Raw genomic sequence first — 20,051 nt, forward strand, 5'->3', positions numbered from 1 at the left:
AGCCATGAAGTCAAAGGAATTGTCCATAGAGCTTTGAGACAGGATTGTGTCGAGGAAAAGATCTGGGAAAAGGTACCAAAAAAATTGTCTGCAGCATTGAAAGTCCCCAAAAACACAGTAGCCTCCATCGTTCTTAAACGTAAGAAGTTTCGAACCACCAAGAGTCTTCCTAGAGCTGGTCGTCCGGCCAAACTGAGCAATCGGGGGAGAAGGGCCTTGGTCAGGGAGGTGACCAAGAACCCGATGGTCACTCTGACAGAGCTCCAGAGTTCCTCTGTGGAGATGGGAGAACCTTCCATGACAACCATCTCACTCTACCAATCAGGCCTTTATTGTAGAGGCCAGACGGAAGCCACTCCTCAGTAAAAGGTACATGACAGCCCAATTGGAGTTTGCCAAAAGGCACCTAAAGGACTCTCAAACCATGACAAACAAGATTTTCTCACCTGATGAAACCAAGATTGAACTCTTTGGCCTGAATGCCAAGCGTCACGTCTGGAGGAAACCTGGCACCATCCCTACGATGAAGCATGGTTGTGGCAGCATCATGCTGTGGGGATGTTTTTCAGCGGCAGGGACTGGGAGACTAGTCAGGATCAACAGAAAGATGAACAGAGCAAACTAGAGAGAGATCCTTGATGAAAACCTGCTCCAGAGCAATCAGGACCTCAGACTGGGGCAAAGGTTCCAACAGGACAATGACCCTAAGCACACAGCCAGGACAATGCAGGAGTGTCTTCGGGACAAGTCTCCGAATGTCCTTGAGTGGCACCGCCAGAGCCTGGATCTAACATCTCGGGTGAGACCTGAAAATAGCTGTGCAGCGACGCTCCCCATCCAACCTGACAGAGCTTGAGGATCTGCAGAGAAAAATTTGAGAAACTCCCCAAATACAGGTTTGCCAAGCTTATAGCGTCACACCCAAGAAGACTCGAGGCTGTAATCGCTGCCAAAGCTGGTTAAAAAAAAATAAAAAAATAAACAATGTCTAAAAACCTGTTTTTGCTTTGTTATTATGGAATATTGTGTAGATTGACAAGGGGGGAAATTATTCAATCAATTTTAGAATAAGGCTATAATGTAACAAAATGTGGAAAAAGGGGTCTGAATACTTTCCGAATGCACTGTAAATGTACTCCATCTCACACAAACACACGGGTTATACAAATATTATAGTTTCTCACTAAAATCTCTCCCAAAGGTTCATGGTGGTATTTTGAGTAAGTTGTGGCTCCAGCTTTCAATCCTCGACTGAGTAAAGGTATGAAATAACGTTACTTTACAGTTAAACTACACTATAGAAATCGACTATCAAGATAGCATTGAACATGTTTAAATTAAATATTATAACTTATAGCACTTTGCCATGGTTTTTTTTTGTCATTTGCTTTGTGACAAAACTATATGAAATCACAAAACCCTTTGGAAAAAAACAAGTCAAAGCTTTAAAATAAACTTTGCAATCTAAAATAACAGAACACAGAAGAAAAACCCACAGACTTTTACACACAGAGAAAATCGATTACACAAGGATAGACCATTGCTAATTACTTACCTACAGTATTTATACCCTATATCGCAAATTCACATATGGCTAGTTCATCCATTCAACACCGCAACATGGACTACATCTCATTCTACATCACCAGCATGGATTACTACAGAGAATCCAAGTAGTCCTTTATATTCTACATCACCAGCATGGATTACTACAGAGAATCCAAGTAGTCCTTTATATTCTACATCAACAGCATGGATTACTACAGAGAATCCAAGTAGTCCTTTATATTCTACATCACCAGTATGGATTACTACAGAGAATCCAAGTAGTCCTTTGTATAAATATAGAATAAACCGATTTAAAAAATTACATCAATCAAAACCATATTTAGGTGAACACAGCATGAGTTGGCTCAGAGTATGGCTTAGGAATTGTACAGGGCACTTTGATTCATAAAGTAAACATTACCAGGAGTAAATATACTCAAACCAGGCACTCTCACAGAGTGTGTGTGCAAAATAAAACTACATTAAAATAATCTAACATTGATATTATGAATTTGAATGTCATACACACTTCCTCTCAGTCCTCTCTCTGTCTCACTCACACACACACACCTCGTCACCTTTGCCACTCACACTCTCTACTTGTCTTGGCCTTTGTTGCTGCCGTGGTGCCTGTTGCCATGCGAGTGGTTGCCGCGGTCCCGACAGTCTGGACACTCCGATCCGTCATCGTCCTCGTCCTCCTCATGTATAATCTCCACCTCCAGGCGTCCGATGTAGAGAGATACCGCACACAGCCAGAAGAGGGCGATGCTGCTCACCACAGCAACGTTCAGCAGCACCGCTGGCAGGGAGAGAAGCATCATCCTCCTCAGCGAAAACAGGCTGCCCACGTAGGACGCCCCGCCGAACGATACACACACACCACCCAGGATGAAGAAGGCTGGGGGTGGGGGGAGAGAGAGGTGGAAAGACTGATGACCTAAAGAAGTAACTTGTGTTTATAATGGGTGTGTTTCAGTAACCTTAAGGCTGTTTTCTTCTCATAATTAAGCTTTGCTCCAATATAATAGTCTCCTTACCATATCCTGCCTCTCGTCCCACATCACTCTGGACGAAAGCGATGACCCCGATCCCGGTGGCCAGGAGACCGTTCCGAAACCAAGACAGGAACCCTAGAACAGAACAACACGGAGCTTTACAGCCCAGTCCGAAAACAACCCCTCACCTCTTTCTCTAACCCTACCAGTGTTTGCAGTCAGGAGCTTTTCCCAGATTGCTCATGTTTCTGGATTCAGATGTGTAAAACACATAGCCTACTAATGCATGTATATCTTCTTTCACTACAATAACTGGTCCAACTGGGCCAACAGGAATTCTAACAAACTGCATAGCAAAGTAATTCAATAAATAGTCTACGTCTTTGAACCTCTTCCTAATCTAAAATGTGCAGTTACCAGTTTCGTGGGACTTTTTCAGCATCTGCAGAGCAAAACAAAAATACCAGTGATTTAGAAAGGTGGTTCATGTCAGCACGCACAGATAATTTCTCTAATGCAGGACTATAATCAAGTCATTTGGAAAAACAAAAAGGTGAATCAAGTCGAACATGATTTCCTAGAATGGCAAGACTTTACTCTCACTTTCAACTTACCAAGGCATCCGCCTTATCGAGTTCTGTCAGATGATACTCTGGCATCCGAGCCTTGCCCCATGGCCCCTTCTCAGCCACCCATTTCCGCGAAGACGCGTGGACTCTCCTCACCGGCAGTCCCCCGAGGTACTGAGGCCTGACGTGCTTCACAACCCAGGCGAACCGATTTGCAATCCGCGGCAGCTGTCTGCACGTAAACCAACTCAAGGCAGCCATAGCTCGCTAAAAACACAACACGACCTTTGCATGCCCTGTGAACCTTCACACTGCAAACGACACACGGAAGGAGGCGGTGCCCCCGTGCAAACATATTATTGTAGCGCCGTCCAGCGTTTGTTATTGTAAAATAAACCGTGACATATTCTTCCTTTAGGACTGTGTATTTTATTTTGTAAATGTTTAACGTAGGCTGTTTCTCCTTGACTACCAGATTTCCTCTCTAGGCGCATCCTGTTAACCTTCTACTTTACCCGCACCTTGTGTTTAGCGCATTTAGCCACCAGAGGGCATCACTAGACTACAAAATGGATTCCATTATCATAGGGCCAACTAAACAGTTTTAGGGTTTGAAATTGTTTGTGTGTCATGGTTTCTCCTAGGACCCTAAATTAGTGGGGAACATGTAAAAGGTATAAAAACAACCCTTGGACACGGTGGAGCTTTCAACTTTTTCCAGAAGGTTCAGTGTAGAGTCTGTGCTGCTTTATTGGCTGTGCCCGGCTGTTACGCACATGTGGGCAACCATTTTGGGGGACCATGCATTCTGATTGAGACGAAATGTGGTCAATTGTAGTGAGAAGTTACGTGTTGAATTTGGTTATCAGTGTTTTTTGTTTTTGTTTAACAACATTTCCAATGTTTTTGTAAAGTTATGCCTCTACGGTAATGCTTTTTAGTTTCTAGTTGGTTTGTGTTTGGATAGGCTTTAGAAATGTGCTTAGAATCTCTGACTCTAAATATGTTACAGAAGTGTTGATGTTAGGGGTGTGAATGTTCTGCATTTGAACCTATGCAAGGCCGTGTAAAGTGCCTTCAGAAAGTATTCACACACCTTGTTCCACATTTTGTTTTGTTACAGCCTGGATTTAAACTTGATTAAATGTAGATTTTTTTTGTCACTGGTCTACACACAATACCCCATAATGTCAGTATTTTTTTTTTTTTACAAATGAATTAAAGATGAAAAGCCGAAATGTCTTGAGTCAATAAATATTCAGTCCCTTTGTTATGGCAAGCATAAATAAGTCCAGGAGTAATAATTTGCTTACGTCACATAAATTGCATGGACTCACTCTACGTGCCATAAGTTTTTAACATGATTTTTGTATGACTACCTCATCTCTGTACCCCACACATACATTATCTGTAAGGTCCCTCAGTCGAGCAGTACATTTCAAACAGACTCAAGCACAGAGACCATGGAGGTTTTCCAATGCCTCGCAAGGGCAACTATTGGTAGATGTAAAAAAAAGAAAAAATAAAGACATTGAATATCCCTTTGAGCATGGTGATGTTATTAATTACACTTTGGATGGTATATCAATACATCCAGTCACTACAAAGACACAGGTATCCTTCATAACTCAGTTGCCGGAGAGGAAGGAAACCTTTCAGAGATTTAACCACGAGGCCAATGGTGACTTTAAAACAGTTACAACATTGTAGTTACTCCACAATACTAACCAAAATGACAGTGCAAGGAAGGAAGCATGTACAGAATACAAATATTCCAAAACATGCATCCTGTTTGCAATAATGCACTAAAGTAAAAGTGCAAAAAAGAAATTAACTTCATGTCCTGAATACAAAGCGTTATGTATGTATTTTAAAGCATGGTGGTGGCTGCATCATGTTATGGGTATGCTTGTTATCGGCAAGGACTAAGGACTTTTTTAAAGATAAAAAGAAACTGAATAGAGTTAAGCACAGGCAAAGTCCTAGAGGAAAACCCGGTTCAGTCTGCTTTCCAACAGACACTGGGAGACAAATTCACCTTTCAGCAGGACAATAACCTATAACACAAGGTCAAATATACACTGGAGTTGCTTACCAAGACAACATTGAATGTTCCTAAGTGGCCTAGTTACAGTTTTGACTTAAATTGGCTTGAAAATCTATGGCAAGACTTGAAAATGTCTGTCTAGCAATGGTCAACAATCAACTTGACAGAGCTTGAAGATTTAAAAAAAAATAAAAAAGTGTAAATATTGTACAATCCAGGTGTGCAAAGATCTTAGAGACTTATCCAGAAAGACTCACAGCTGTAATCGCTGCCAAAGGTAATTTGGGGTTGAATACTTATCTAATCAAGATTTATTTGTTTTATTAAAAACATAATTTTTTTTTTACAATTGCTAGAATTTTTCTTCCACTTTGACATTACATAGTATTTTGGGTAGATTATTGAAAAAAAAGGGGATTAAATAAATGTTTATCTCTCTTTGTAACACAACATTTGTTTTGAAAATGTAAAGGGGTGTGAATACTTTCTGAAGGCCCTGGATGTGTCAATGACTGTGTAGCTTACAGCTGCTTTTGGATGTGTGTGTGCATGCATGTGTGACTACGGTGTGAATACTTTCTGAAGGCCCTGGATGTGTCAATGACTGTGTAGCTTACAGCTGCTTTTGGATGTGTGTGTGCATGCATGTGTGACTACGGTGTGAATACTTTCTGAAGGCCCTGGATGTGTCAATGACTGTGTAGCTTACAGCTGCTTTTGGATGTGTGTGTGCATGCATGTGTGACTGGTCACTGTAGGAGAAGTGAGGGACCTCTTCCTGTCGGTCTCTCTGTGCGGTGGGCCCTTTGTCTCCCTGCAGTCCTTGGGGACACCGACCGACCATGCCCGCCCTACCTGACAATTGTTTAGCGTGAGGAGCACGGGGAGGCAGACGGGGGGTCTCAGGAACAAGGGTGTGTGTGTGTGTGTGTTAACAAGGGGCTTTCAGGAAGGCCAACAACCCTTTGATGTGATGAGCAGCTGACACTCTGGTCTCAGTCACGCCACCCTACTACTGACCATGCTGGACACACACACACACACCAGTTTTAAGATCAGTTTTAGTGTTTACCTGAATAATGCGCAGGGCTAGGGACTGGAGGAAATCTGATTAGAATCCAAGAGTAATGGAATGAACATATGAAGTAGGTGAAAGCTTTAGGTGGGAGAACCTCTTTAGTTGAAGTGAATGGCAGAAGTGTGCTCCAGTACAGAACATACCTAGACCTCTCAGCAGTCAATATCCTGGGTTAGACTAAATGGGTGTCCTGTGTGGCTCACTTGGTAGAGCATGGCATTTGCAATGCCAGGGTTGTGGCTTTCGATTCCCATGGAGGACTAGTATTAAAAAATGTCCTTACTACTGTAAATCGCTCTGGATTAGAGCAACTGCTAAATTCCGTAAATGAGAAGATTCCAGGGTTTTAATTTATGCTGATCACACTTAAAATGTAAATGCTTTTATACTGTGATAATTGAAGGGCAATACACCACGGTATTATTCCAACAGGAACAGTCCATTCAACAAGGCAGCCTGCTGGTCTGGATGTCTGGGACCATATCCACAAAGCACCTCAGAGTAGGAGTGCTGATCTAGGATCAGTTTATAATCTCATTAATATGATCTTAAAGGCTAAACTGATCCTAGATCAGCACTCCTACTCTGAGACGCTTTGGGAGATGGGGCCCTGAACACTGAGCAGTGAGATGTTGTGGTTGTGGTTATCAGAAGAAGTGCTTGTGTGGTGACCATATACTTCTGGACTGGCTCCAGGCGTGAGCAGAAAAATAAGTGGATGTGAATTAAGTTTTTTTCCAGACGAGAAGTGAGAGGCACTAGGACCATTTGTGTGCGTTTGTGTGGCTGTGTTAATCTTTCAAATTATGTGTGGGCGTGTGTGTGTCTCGCTCTCCCTCTGTGTGTCTCTCCGTGTGTGCATCTTTGAGTGTGTGTGAATGGGTTTATGTTGGCACATACTGTAGCAGCCGTGTTGGTAGATACGTGATACGGTTACGTAAAGGGGGCTGAGGCTATGAGCAGCAGGGTTATGAAAAGAGGTAGTAGAGACGAGCAGGAATGGGGTTAGTATATGGGGAGGGGCAGATTAAGGGGATCTCATAGACTACGTCCCAAATGGCACACTATTCCCTTTTTTGCACTACTGGTCAAAAATAGTGCACTGCATAGGGAATAGGGTGTCATTTGGAATAGAACCCTAGAGTTTATTCCGTTCTTCAAAACAATGTGTGACCACATTGTAATCTCAACTCTTTAGTGACATGCAATCTGCCAACCTTACCACAGTTTTATATTCCTCTCTCCGTTTCTCGGTCTCTTGCCATTCGTTCCATCGTTATACCTCCCTATTCTCCCCTCACTCCTGCTGAGACAGGTCTGGGAGAGGAAATGGCTGCATGATTGTGGTTAGAGAGAGTGGATTTCTTACTGTATGGCCTCAGTGTGTGTGTGTGTATATAAATAGCATCCATAATTCCCCTGAACGTCCACAGTGAAGGTCCATGCTCTGTGTGATATCAGTGACTCTGTCCAGAATCAGAAAGCAGTACTCCATACTCAAGAAGGCAAAAAAAAAACAAGTCTTCTTATACAAAAACACATTTTAATTAAATACTGCAAAATTCTGAAAAAAATGAGGCAACTTTTTTTCTTCTCATTGTTTTAGTTACTATTGCATCTCAATAACCATATTATCCACAGCATAAAAGCATTTTCAAAATTGCCATTGTTATCATTTACAGATAGCATTTCTGAAAAGTGATATTTTTTACTTCTCTCTTACCCAGTCTGTAACACACACACACGCACGCACAAAGTCAAGCGCATCCTCACCCCCATTCAAGGCCAGGGTGCACACATGCACAAACAGTCATGTTTAACTAGCCTTGTGGGGACACGCAACTGATTCCCTTTCAAAATCCTATTTTCCCTAACCTAACCCCAAAACCTAACCTTAACCCCTAACCATAATTCTAACCCTCATTTTAACCTTAACCCTAAACCTCATAGAACTATACTCATGGGGACTAACAAAATGTCCCCAGTTGGACAAATTTCTGTTTGTTTACTATTCTTGTGGAGACTTCTGGTCCCCACAAGTACAGTTAAACCAACACACACACACACCCTGCAGTAGTTTCACACAGACCCTTCTGCGCATTAACATTTGCTTCTGTGGAACAGGGTTGACTGAGGTTTTGGGTTAGGTTAGATTCAGATGTTGTGGTAAACCGTGTCTAATCTATTGTATGATTGAGTAGACCAGAATGCACTGTAGGTGTTGATAGTGCTGATGCAGCCTCTAGTCTGGGTACAAGTACCGTTGGGGCTTACAGGTGCATTTGGGACCACTAAGGTACTAGTAACAGGTTTGCTTGTACAGTACATTTTCTTACACTCCCTCACACACGTACACAGATACACACAGTCCTACACACGTCAACAAAATACACCCTATAACATTCAGCAAACCCTGTTTCGCCCCGCCTACCGACGGCTTGCACAGGTTCCAGTGTTTTTATGGAAGCGTCTGTGTGAGCTTTGTGTAGGTGCCGTCTTCAAAACATTTCACAAACAAAAACACGCTCTTGGAATTGTTACATTGCTTTCCGACATTACACACTCCGTAGATTCTTCAGTATGTTTCTCACCGACTGTCGCATGAACAAACAAACATTATTGACGAGGCTGTGAAAGCACTTTATCTGTTGACTAGTTGAGTTAAAAGTCGAGTTAAGAGAGAATCTTCATGCTTCTCTGCGTTGAAGAGAGTCTTCAGTCTTCTCTGTACACTGGTGGCAGGTGGCTACCCTACAAGTTTCTCCAACAACATGACTGCTGGGAGAGCTGAATGCCACCCTACTGTATGATATGTAAAGGACCATTTCCTGTGAGGTCACTTCCTCTTTAACGGAGCGTTGTTGATTGATGGCTGGATGTAGCTGAGGCAACATGCTGGATGTGTCACGATGTGTGTGATGGTCAGGACCTCCAAACACATTTCCCTAACTGTCCTGTTCTAACCTGATGAGAGAACCAAAAAATGTTGGGGGAGGATCTCTTCTGCACTGTTGAACCAATGTAGTCAATTTGGAGGAGGAGTTAAGATTGTTAACGTCCAAAAGTGGAAGTCGCGTCACAGGCTCTCTTTCCATTTCCCCTGAAAACCGGATGCAATCGTTTTCCTCCGACCCTACAGAGGGTGCTCCTGTCTCCTTAGGCCTGCTTTCTGATTGGACAAAATACCCTTATCTTTTGACTGAGCTGAGCAGAGAAGATTGCTTTCTGATTATAATATAACAGTGATGATTATTGAAAGGGCAAAAACTGAAAAACAAGAGCCTGTCCAATCGGTTTCTTGTCTCAAATGATTTTTTGACTTCTCTGATGAAGAGGAGTCATCTTCATCCTGTTCGGCCCTTATGCCACCTGAGTTAGTCTGACCCTGCCTCGCTCTTCTCACCAACTGATTCCCCGTGTTCCATCTCCGCCCCCTTTCCTTCAACCGCCCAATCAGATGCTGCCGTATTTCCTCACAGCCAATCAAGAGCTGTTTCAGATGACTGACAGAGTGGGCAGGGCCTGCTGGGTTTACAGCGCCCCCCCTCAGAATAAAATGTCCAATAGCAGCACAGGTAGGCACATGCACATCCAGAAAGCACTCAGGGGGAGGGGGGGATTGGACGAGATTTAGGTTTTGTTGTTTTGAGTGACGGGCACTTGAACACCTTTCTGCCTGGTTGCTATGGACACAAGAAATGGCAGAGGAGACGAGTCTGAATACTTTTTGAAAAATGGACTGTACAAAGTGCATAAACCGTTTCAGGCACACTATTACATGTAAGTCAGACATTCAGAACTGTAACTCACCCAATCTGTACTTCTCTTTGGCCTCGGCCCGCTCCTTGGCATCAAAGTACCAGACAGTGATGGCATAGCTGTAACACACAGATCTGATCAGACTGACAACAGAGATTCTCAGCTCAGGAGGAAGTACAGACCAATTCAGTACAGTATAGTACAGTACAGAGTAGGAGAGGGTTGTGCTATACAGTGCATTCGGAAAGTATTCAAACACCTTGACTTTTTCCACATTTTGTTACGTTACAGCCTTTTCTCTTATGGATTAAATACATTTTTTCCCCTCATCAATCTACACACAATACCCCATAAAGACGAAGCGAAAACAGTTTAGAATTTTTGCAAATGTATAAAAAAAGTTACATAAGTTATCAGACCCTATGCTATAAGACTCGAAATTGAGTCCAGGTGCTTCCTGTTGCCATTGATCATCCTTGAGATGTTTCTACAACTTGATTGGAGTCCACCTGTGGTAAATACAATTGATTGGACATGATTTGGAAAGGCACACACCTATTTATATAAGGTCCCACAGTTGACAGTGCACGTCAGATCAAGAACCAAGCCATGAGGTCGAAGGAATTGTCCGCAGAGCTTTGAGACAGGATTGTGTCGAGGCATAGATCTGGGGAAGGGACCAAAACATTTCTGCTGTATTGATGGTCCCCAAGAACACAGTGGTCTCCATCATTCTTGAATGGAAGAAGTTTGGAACCACCAAGACTCTTCCTAGAGCTGGCCGCCCGACGAAACTGAGCAATCGGGGGGAAAAGGGCCTTGGTCAGGGAAGTGACCAAGATCCGATGGTTACGCTGACAGAGCTCCAGAGTTTCTCTGTGGAGATAGGAGAACCTTCCAGAAGGATAACCATCTCCGCAGCACTCCACCTGCCAGGCCTTTATGGTAGAGTGTCCAGACGGAAGCCACTCCTCAGTAAAAGCACATGACAGCCTGCTTGGAGTTTGCAAAAAGGCACCTAAAGGATTCTCACACCATGAGAAACAAGATTCTCTGGTCTGATAAAACCAAGATTGAACTCTTTGGCCTGAATGCCAAGAGTCACATCGGGAGGAAGCCTGGCACCATCTCTATGATGAAGCATGGTGGTGGCAGCATCATGCTGTGGGGATGTTTTTCAGCATCAGGGACTGGGAGACTAGTCAGGATCAAGGGAAAGATGAACGGAGCAAATTACAAAGAGATCCTTGATGGAAACCTGCTCCAGAACACTCAGGACCTCAGGCTGGGGGTGAAGTTCACCTTCCAACAGGACAACGATTCTAAGCACAGCCAAGACAAAGCAGGAGTGACTTCAGGACAAGTCTCTGAATGTCCTTGAGAGGCCCAGCCAGAGCCCGGACTTCAACCCGATCGAACATCTCTGGCGAGACCTGAAAATAGCTGTGTTGGGACGCTCCCCATCCAACCTGACACAGCTTGAGAAGATCTGCAGAGGAGAATGGGAGAAACTCCTCAAATACTGGCGTGCCGAGCTTGTAGCGTCATACCAAAGAAGACTTGAGGCTGTAATCGCTGCAAAATGGGCTTCAACAAAGTACTGAGTAAAGGGTCTGAATACTTATGCAAATGTGATTTCAGTTTTTAATAAATTAGCAAACATTTTAAAAAAAAAACTGTTTTTGCTTCATCATTATGGGGTATTGTGTGTAGATTGATGAGGGAAAAAACTATTTAATCTATTTTAGAATAAGGCTGTAATGCAACAGAATGTGGAAAAAGTCAAAGGGTCTGAATACTTTCCAAATGCACAGTATACTGTATTGGCAGTGGAGGATTAAGTCAGAGCTGCTTTTGGACAGTGGAGGGTTAAGTGAGGGTTCTTGCCTCTCCTGTGAGGCTTCTCAGTGGGGTTGTGTTGTTTATTCCTGTCTCTCTCCCTCAAGCCCGAGAGCTGCAATTGAACCGACGACTGCCCCCCTACCTCCCTCCCTCCCTCCACCCCTGAACCCAATCCCAGTCAGGAAATACGTTCTTCCTGTCCTGAGCCCCACCTCACCCCTCAGCTGTCAGACAGGACTAACTAATGAACTAGAATCAAGCCAATGACGTGTCACATTTTTGTGGTGTTCTTCTGACTAATGCGTTCCAGGATTCAGCGCGTAGATGAAAACAATCTTGTGCATGATCACAACATCACGCAGGAATAAGCTTTGTCTGAGTTCATACTTCTCTTAACAGTGAGAGTGGATATATAAACTGTTAAAGTGATACTTTGGGATTTTGGCAATGAAGCCCTTTATCTACTTCTCCAGAGGCAGATGAACTCGCAGAAACCATTTGTATGTCTCTGCGTGCAGTTTGAAGGAAGTTGCTAACTAGCGTTAGCGCACGCTAGTAGATACCATAGACTGCCAGTCATTACGCTAACGCTAAGTAGCATTGAGGCGCAAAACTACCTCCAACTTCCTGCATGCTGGATACCGGGACATAAAAATGGTATCCATGAGTTCATCTGACAAATCCAAAGTATCCCTTTAATAGAGCAGGTAAACGTTTCCCCAACAACATTAGGAGCCTTTAGTGAACATATACTGTACTGTACTGTGTGTGAAGGAAGTAAAGTGGGTTAGAGGTTGTAAGGGCTCAGCAGAGAGAAGAAGTGTGGGGGTGGTGAGTGGATGTGGTTATGTTCAAACCATGTGGCACAATTCCAAATTAAATGTATTTGTCACATGCGCCAAATACAACAGGTGTAGGCATTACAGTGAAATGCTCACTTACAAGCCCTTAACCAACCATGCAGTTTTAAGACAAATAAATGTCAAGTAAAAAATAGATAAGTAAAAAATGTAAAAAACTAATAGTTAAAGAGCAGCAGTAAAATAACAGTAGCGAGGCTATAAAGAGGGAGTAGCGGTACAGAGTCAATGTGCGGGGGCACCGGTTAGTTGAGGTAATATGTACATGTAGGTAGAGTTAAAGCGACTATGCATAGATAATAACCAGAGTAGCAGCAGCAGCGTAAAAGAGGGGGGATGCAAATAGTCTGGGTAGCCATTTGATTAGCTGTTCAGGAGTCTTATGCCTTGGGGGTGGAAGCTGTTAAGAAGCCTTTTGTACCTAGACTCCTGTACCGCTTGCCATGCGGTAGCAGAGAGAAACAGTCTATGACTAGGGTGGCTGGAGTATTTGACAATTTTTAGGGCCTTCATCTGAAGAGAGATCGTGGATGGCAGGAAGCTTGGCCCCCCGGTGATGTACTGGGCCGTACGCACTACCCTCTGTAGTGCCAGATGGTCGGAGGCCGAGCAGTTGACATACCAGGCAGTGATGCAACCAGTCAGGATGCTCTCGATGGTGCAGCTGTATAACTTTTTGAGGATCTGAGGACCCATGCCAAATCTTTTCAGTCTCCTGAAGGGGAATAGGCTTTGTCATTCCCTCTTCACGACTGTCTTGGTGTGTTTGGACCATGATTGTTTTTTTATTTTATTTTTTTGTTAGGGGTGATATGATAGTTTGTTGGTGATGTGGACACCAAGGAACTTGAAGCTCTCAACCTGCTCCACTACAGCCCTGTCAATGAGAATGGGGGCGTGCTCGGTCCTCCTTTTCCTGTAGTCAACAGTCATCTCCTTTGTCTTGATCACATTGAGGGAGAGGTAGTTATTATGGTTCCACATGGCCAGGTCTCTGACCTGTCTCCACTTTGTCGGTGATCAGGCCTACCACTGTTGTGTCGTTGGCAAACTTAATGATGATGTTGGAGTTGTGCCTGGCCATGCAGTCATGGGTGAACAGGGAGTACAGGAGAGGACTGAGCACGCACCCCTGAGGGGCCCCCGTGTTGAGGATCAGCATGGTAGATGTGTTGTTACCTACCCTTACCACCTGGGGGCGGCCCATCATGAAGTCCAGGATCCAGTTGCAGAGGGAGGTGTTTAGTCCCAGGGCCCTTAGCTTAGTGATGAGCTTTGAGGGTACTATGGTGTTGAACGCTGAGCTGTAGTCAATGAATAGCATTCTCACATAGGTGTTCCTTTTGTCCAGGTGGGAAAGGGCAGTGTGGAGTGCAATAGAGATTGCATCATCTGTTGGGGCGGTATGCAAATTGGAGTGGGTCTAGGGTTTCTGGGATAATGGTGTTGATGTGAGCCATCACCAGCCTTTCAAAGCACTTCATGGCTACAGACGTGAGTGCTATGGGTAAGTAGTCATTTAGGCAGGTTACCTTAGTGTTCTTGGGCACAGGGACTATGGTGGTCTGTTTGAAACATGTTGGCATTACAGACTCAGTCAGGGACAGGTTGACAATGTCAGTGAAGACACTTGCCAGTTGGTCAGCACATGCTCGGAGTACATGTCCTGGTAATTCGTCTGAATGTTGACCTGTTTAAAGACCTTACTCACATCGGCCACTGAGAGCGTGATCACACAGTCGTCCGGAACAGCTGATGCTCTCATGCATGCTTCAGTGTTGCTTGCCTCGAAGCAAGCATAGAATTAATTTAGCTCGTCTGGTAGGCTCGTGTCACTGGGCAGCTCGGGCTGTGCTTCCCTTTGTAGTCTGTAATAGTTTGTAAGCCCCATCACATCCAACGAGCGTGTTGCCTGTAATCCACGGCTTCCGGTTGGGGTATGTACGTATGGTCACTGTGGGGACAACGTCATCAATGCACTTATTGATGAAGCCAGTGACTGATGTGGTGTACTTCTCAATGCCATTGGAAGAATCCCGTAACATATTTGTCTGTGCTAGCAAAACAGTCCTGTAGCTTAGCATCTGCGTCATCTGACCACTTCTTTGACTTCTTTAAGTCCCCGGCCACTAGGAGCGCCGCCTCTGGATGAGCGTTTCCTGTTTGCTTATGGCCTTATACAGCTCATTGAGTGTGGACTTAGTGCCAGCATCGGTTTGTGGTGGTAAATAGACAGCTATGTGGTCTACAGCTTATCATGAGATTCTCTACCTCAGGTGGCCAAAACCTCGAGACTTCCTTAATATTAAATTTTGTGCACCAGCTGTTACAAATATACATAGACCGCCACCCCTCGTCTTACCGGAGGCAGCTGTTCTATCTTGCCGATTCAGCGTAAACCCTGCCAGCTGTATTTTATCCATGTCATCATTCAGCCACGACGACTCGGTGAAACATAAGATATTACAGTTTTTAATGTCCCGTTGGAAGGATACCCGTGATCGTAGCTCGTCTATTTTGTTATCCAATGATTGTATGTTGGCAAATAGGACTGATGGCAGATTACCAACTCGCCACTCTGTAGCCCTATATACAGTACCAATGGGACATGTGTATGTGTGTGTGTTTGTGTGTGTGTGATTGAATACAGTGCGTCTCAGTGAGCATGCAGTGACTATGTAAGTGTACATACTGTATCACCTATCTGACCCGGTGTGAGTCTATGTCAGTGTGTGTGTGTGTGTGTGTGTGTGTGTGTGTGTGTGTGTGTGTGTGTGTGTGTGTGTGTGTGTGTGTGTGTGTGTGTGTGTGTTGGGAGAGGCCATACGGGAACGCCTGGTGCCCAGACTGATGACGTATGTCACGTAGCTGAGAGTCGAGTGGATAGGTTCAGTCAGTCATCCTGATATGCCCTTCGGAACTAGCTAATTTATGCTGGCAACAACAGCAGCAGTATGGTGCTAGTTCAAACTTGTAAATGAAAGAGATATTTATTTCGATTGGCGAGGGAGAAATAACTTGTCGTGTTGGTCACCATCTGAATGTCACCGTGACAAGCCAATTAGCTAACGTGACGACAAGCAGGTGCAAATGACCATTGCAACGCTGTTGTATCGAGGTGCTATGTAGTTGCTTTCCACTCGGCAGCTGTACCACATGGTCGCTGGAGGGAGTTCATGTAGCCAATTTGTTCCATCCAACTTGATTTTACTTAGAGTAGAATAGCAGCCTACACAAGAAGAACTTGTAATACTGCATTGGTAGTAATCATCTGGATGTCACCATGATACAGTCTAACGCTACTGCTCAACGGGGAGAGTTTGTGTCGCATGCTGGCAACACAACAACACAAAGGCGCACAATGTCCTTTGCTCCCGCCCGACGAGCACTGCCGTCTGGCAGTGAGGAGAGGGAAGTAGCTAAATAGCGTAGCCAATATCAGGCCAGGATGACAGGTAAAGCATAGTTTTCACCGAAAATGTACAACTACGGCATTAACGTCTACAAAAAAAGGATTCTGAACACTCTCCCAAGTCACAACTTCGGCAGACAAGTTTCGAATTCTCACTGAACTTTCTAGCCACAAGCATAAATTAGCTGGCTGGGAAGGGCTCATCAGGACGACTGACTGAAACAAATCCGTTCGTCTCCACTCGACTCTCAGCTGCGTGACATACGTCATCAATTTGGGCACCAAGCGTGTCCGTATATAGCCTTTCTTGTGTGCGTGGCTGCATGTGTGGTCACAGTGGTTACTCACCGTGTAGCGTAGGCTGGCTTAACCTCGTGTGGGTTCCTGCGGTCGGACCAGAAGATAAGCAGACGGTCAAACAGCGGTTCTATGTTGGCCACCACACTCTTCCCCTCTGGATAGATCTGCAGCAGACCTCCTTGAACCTGACCCCACACACATACACATAGGTTTCCTGTTAGATGCACAGTGTCTTATCCATAGCCTTGAGGTTAGAGAGGCAGGACAATCTGGTGGGACTGTAAAGTACAGTATATCAGATTAAATTATTTTTTTCACCTCTATTTAACCAGGTAGGCCAGTTGAGAACAAGTTCTCACTTACAACTGTGACCTGGCCAAGATAAAGCAAAGCAGTGTGACAAAAACAACAGAGTTACACATGGGATAAACAAATGTAGTCAATAACACAATAGAAAAAAATCTATATACAGTGTGTGCAAATGTAGTAAGATTAGGGAGGTAAGGCAATAAAAAGGCCATAGAGGCAAAATAATTACAATTTAGCATTAACACTGGAGTGATAGATGTGCAGATGATGTTGTGCAAGTAGAGATACTGCGGTGCAAAAGAGCAAAAATAAATAACAATATGTGGATGAGGTAGTTGGGTGGCCTTACAGATGAGCTGTGTACAGGTGCAATGATCGGTAAGCTGCTCTGACAGCTGATGCTTAAAGTTAGTGAGGGAGATATAAGTCTCCAGCTTCAGTGATTCTCGCAATTCGTTCCAGTCATTTGCAACAGAATACTGGAAGGAGAGGCGGCCAAAGGAGGAGTTGGCTTTGGGGATGACCAGTGAAATATACCTGCTGGAGTGCGTACTACGGGTGGGTGTTGCTATGGTGACCAGTAAGCTGAGATAAGGCGGGGCTTTACCTAGGAAAGACTTATAGATGACCTGGAGCCAGTGGGTTTGGCGACGAATATGAAGAGTGCCAGCCAACGAGAGCATACAGGTCACAGTGGTGAGTAGTATATGAGGCTTTGGTTACAAAACGGATGGCACTGTAATAGACTACATAACTATCTAATTTGTTGAGTAGAGTGTTGGAGGCTATTTTGTAAATGACATCGCCGAAGTCAAGGATTGGTAGGATAGTCAGTTTTACGAGGGTATGTTTAGCAGCATAAGTGAAGGAGGCTTTATTGCGAAATAGGAAGCCGATTCTAGATTTAATTTTGGATTAGAGATTCTTAATGTGAGTCTGGAAGGAGGGTTTACAGTATAACCAGACACCTAGGTATTTCTAGTTGTCCACATATTCTAAGTTAGAACTGTCCAGAGTAGTGATGCTAGTCAGGTGGGCGAGTGCAAGCAGCAAATCGGTTGAAGAGCATGCATTTAGTTTTACTTGCATTTAAGAGCAGTTGGAGGCCACGGAAGGAGTGTTGTATGGCATTGAAGCTCGTCTGGAGGTTTGTTAACACAGTGTCCAAAGAAGGGCCAGAAGTATACAGAACGGTGTCATCTGCGTAGAGGTGGATCAGAGAATCACCAGCAGCAAGAGCGACATCATTGATATATACAGAGAAAAGAGTCAGGCCGAGAATTGAACCCTGTGGCACCCCCATTGAGACTGCCAGAGGTCCGGACAACAGGCCCTCCGATTTGACAGTAGTTGCTGAACCAGGCGAGGCAGTCATTTGAGAAACCAAGGCTGTTGAGTCTGGCAATAAGAATGCGGTGATTGACAGAGTCAAAAGCCTCGGCCAGGTCGATGAAGACGGCTGCACAGTACTGTCTTTTATCGATGGCGGTTATGATATCGTTTAGGACCTTGAGCGTGGCTGAGGTGCACCCATGACCAGTTCGGAAACCAGATTGCATAGCGGAGAAGGTATGGTGAGATTCGAAATGGTCGGGGATCTGTTTGTTAACTTGGCTTTCGAAGACTTTAGAAAGGCAGGGCAGGGTAGATATAGGTCTGTAACAGTTTGGGTCTAGAGTGTCTCCCGCTTTGAATACGGGGATGACCGCGGCAGCTTTCCAATCTTTAGGGATCTCAGACGATAAGAAAGAAAGGTTGAACAGGCCATTAATAGGGGTTGCAACAATTGTGGCGGATAATTTTAGAAAGAGAGGGTCCAAATTGTCTAGCCCAGCTGATTTGTAGGGGTCCAGATTTTGCAGCTCTTTCAGAACATCAGCTATCTGGATTTGGGTGAAGGGGCGGGGGGGGGGGGGGGGGGGGGCTTGGGCAAGTTGCTGTGGAGGGTGCAGAGCTGTTGGCCGGGGTAACCAGGTGGAAAGCATGGCCAGCCGTAGAAAAATGCTTATTTCAATTATCGATTATCGTAGATTTATCGGTGGTGACAGTGTATCCTATCCTCAGTGCAGTGGGCAGCTGGGAGGAGGTGCTCTTATTCTCCATGGACTTTACAGTGTCCCAAAACTTTTGGGAGTTTGTGCTACAGGATGCAAATTTCTGTTTGAAAAAGCTAGCCTTTGCTTTCCTAACTGACTGTGTATATTGGTTCCTAACTTCCCTTAAAAGTTGCATATCGCGGGGGCTATTTCATGCTAATGCAGTACGCCACAGGATGTTTTTGTGCTGGTCAAGGGCAGTCAAGTCTGGAGTGAACCAAGGGCTATATCTGTTGTTAGTTGTAAAAAAAAATGTATGAGGCATGCTTATTTAAGATGGTGAGGAAAGCACTTTTTAAAGACTAACCAGGCATCCTCTACTGATGGGATGAGGTCTTTATCCTTTCAGGGTACCCGGGTCAGGTCAATTAGAAAGGCCTGCTCGCTGAACTATTTTAGGGAGCGTTTGACATTGATGAGGGGTGGTCGTTTGACCGCGTTCCCATTACGGACGCAGGCAATGAGGCAGTGATTGCTGAGATCCTGGTTGAAGACAGCAGATGTGTATTTAGAGGGCAGGTTGGTCAGGATGACATCTATGAGGGTGCCCGTGTTTATGGATTTAGGGTTGTACCTGGTAGGTTCCTAGATAATTTGTGTAAGATTGAGTGCTTCTTGCTTCGATTGCAGGACGGCCGGGGTGTTAAGCATATGCCAGTTTAGGTCACCTAACAGTACAAACTTTGAAGATAAATGGGGGGCAATCAATTCACATATGGTGTCCAGGGCACAGCTGGGGGCTGAGGGGGTCTATAACAAGCAGCAACAGTGAGAGACTTATTTCTGGATGTACGAGACTCAATTTTCCATTGTACCTTGACATCCCAGTTCTTGTTGAGATAGTAAATGCAGGTGATGCAGCGGCCGTCACCGTTAGGGTTGTCCACGTGACGGATGTACCCCGTGCCATTACCTGGGTAACAGGCCACCATAGCCTGAGGAGAGAAGGCAGGGATGTTTAACAGTCGGTTACAGTAAGAACACACACCTCTCAAGACTGCCCTTAAAAAGAGTGACTACCACAACAAAAAAAAAACTAATCCCCTTAAACTGCATCGATGTGAGTCAGAAACATTTATTCTAGTGTCAAAATTGACTACAAATTGTAAATATGATCATTTTGGTCATAAGGTCAGTCTCGTCTAAAATGGTGTTTGGGACCTCCACCTCCGCCTACTTCGCCACTATGGTTTGTATGCCCTGCCGAAGGACCCTATATCATGCAGAATAGGT

The 20,051-nt window shown here is 44.5% G+C and overlaps 2 protein-coding genes across 2 annotated transcripts in view; both read right to left on the minus strand.

Moving 5' to 3' along the window:
- Positions 1–1,214: 1,214 nt before the first annotated feature.
- Positions 1,215–3,611, minus strand: LOC115162996 (transmembrane protein 160). The gene is made up of 4 exons (XM_029714555.1): positions 3,161–3,611; positions 2,964–2,988; positions 2,589–2,681; positions 1,215–2,449 (listed from the first exon to the last, which is right to left on the minus strand). Exons 1-4 carry the CDS (start codon positions 3,374–3,376, stop codon positions 2,145–2,147), a joined length of 639 nt encoding a protein of 212 aa, XP_029570415.1. The 5' UTR covers positions 3,377–3,611; the 3' UTR covers positions 1,215–2,144.
- Positions 3,612–7,763: 4,152 nt separating this feature from the next.
- Positions 7,764–20,051, minus strand: part of LOC115162998 (uncharacterized) — a 28,831-nt gene continuing 16,543 nt past the window's right edge. Inside the window, exons 3-6 of the mRNA XM_029714556.1 lie at positions 19,634–19,753; positions 16,462–16,598; positions 10,051–10,118; positions 7,764–9,923 (exon numbers count right to left, since the gene is read on the minus strand). Coding sequence (XP_029570416.1) covers positions 9,871–9,923; positions 10,051–10,118; positions 16,462–16,598; positions 19,634–19,753 — 378 coding nt within the window. The 3' untranslated portion in view covers positions 7,764–9,870. The remainder of the gene's footprint in view (positions 9,924–10,050; positions 10,119–16,461; positions 16,599–19,633; positions 19,754–20,051) is intronic.

This window comes from Salmo trutta, chromosome 26, assembly GCF_901001165.1.
Source record: "Salmo trutta chromosome 26, fSalTru1.1, whole genome shotgun sequence".
NCBI classification, from domain to species: domain Eukaryota; kingdom Metazoa; phylum Chordata; class Actinopteri; order Salmoniformes; family Salmonidae; genus Salmo; species Salmo trutta.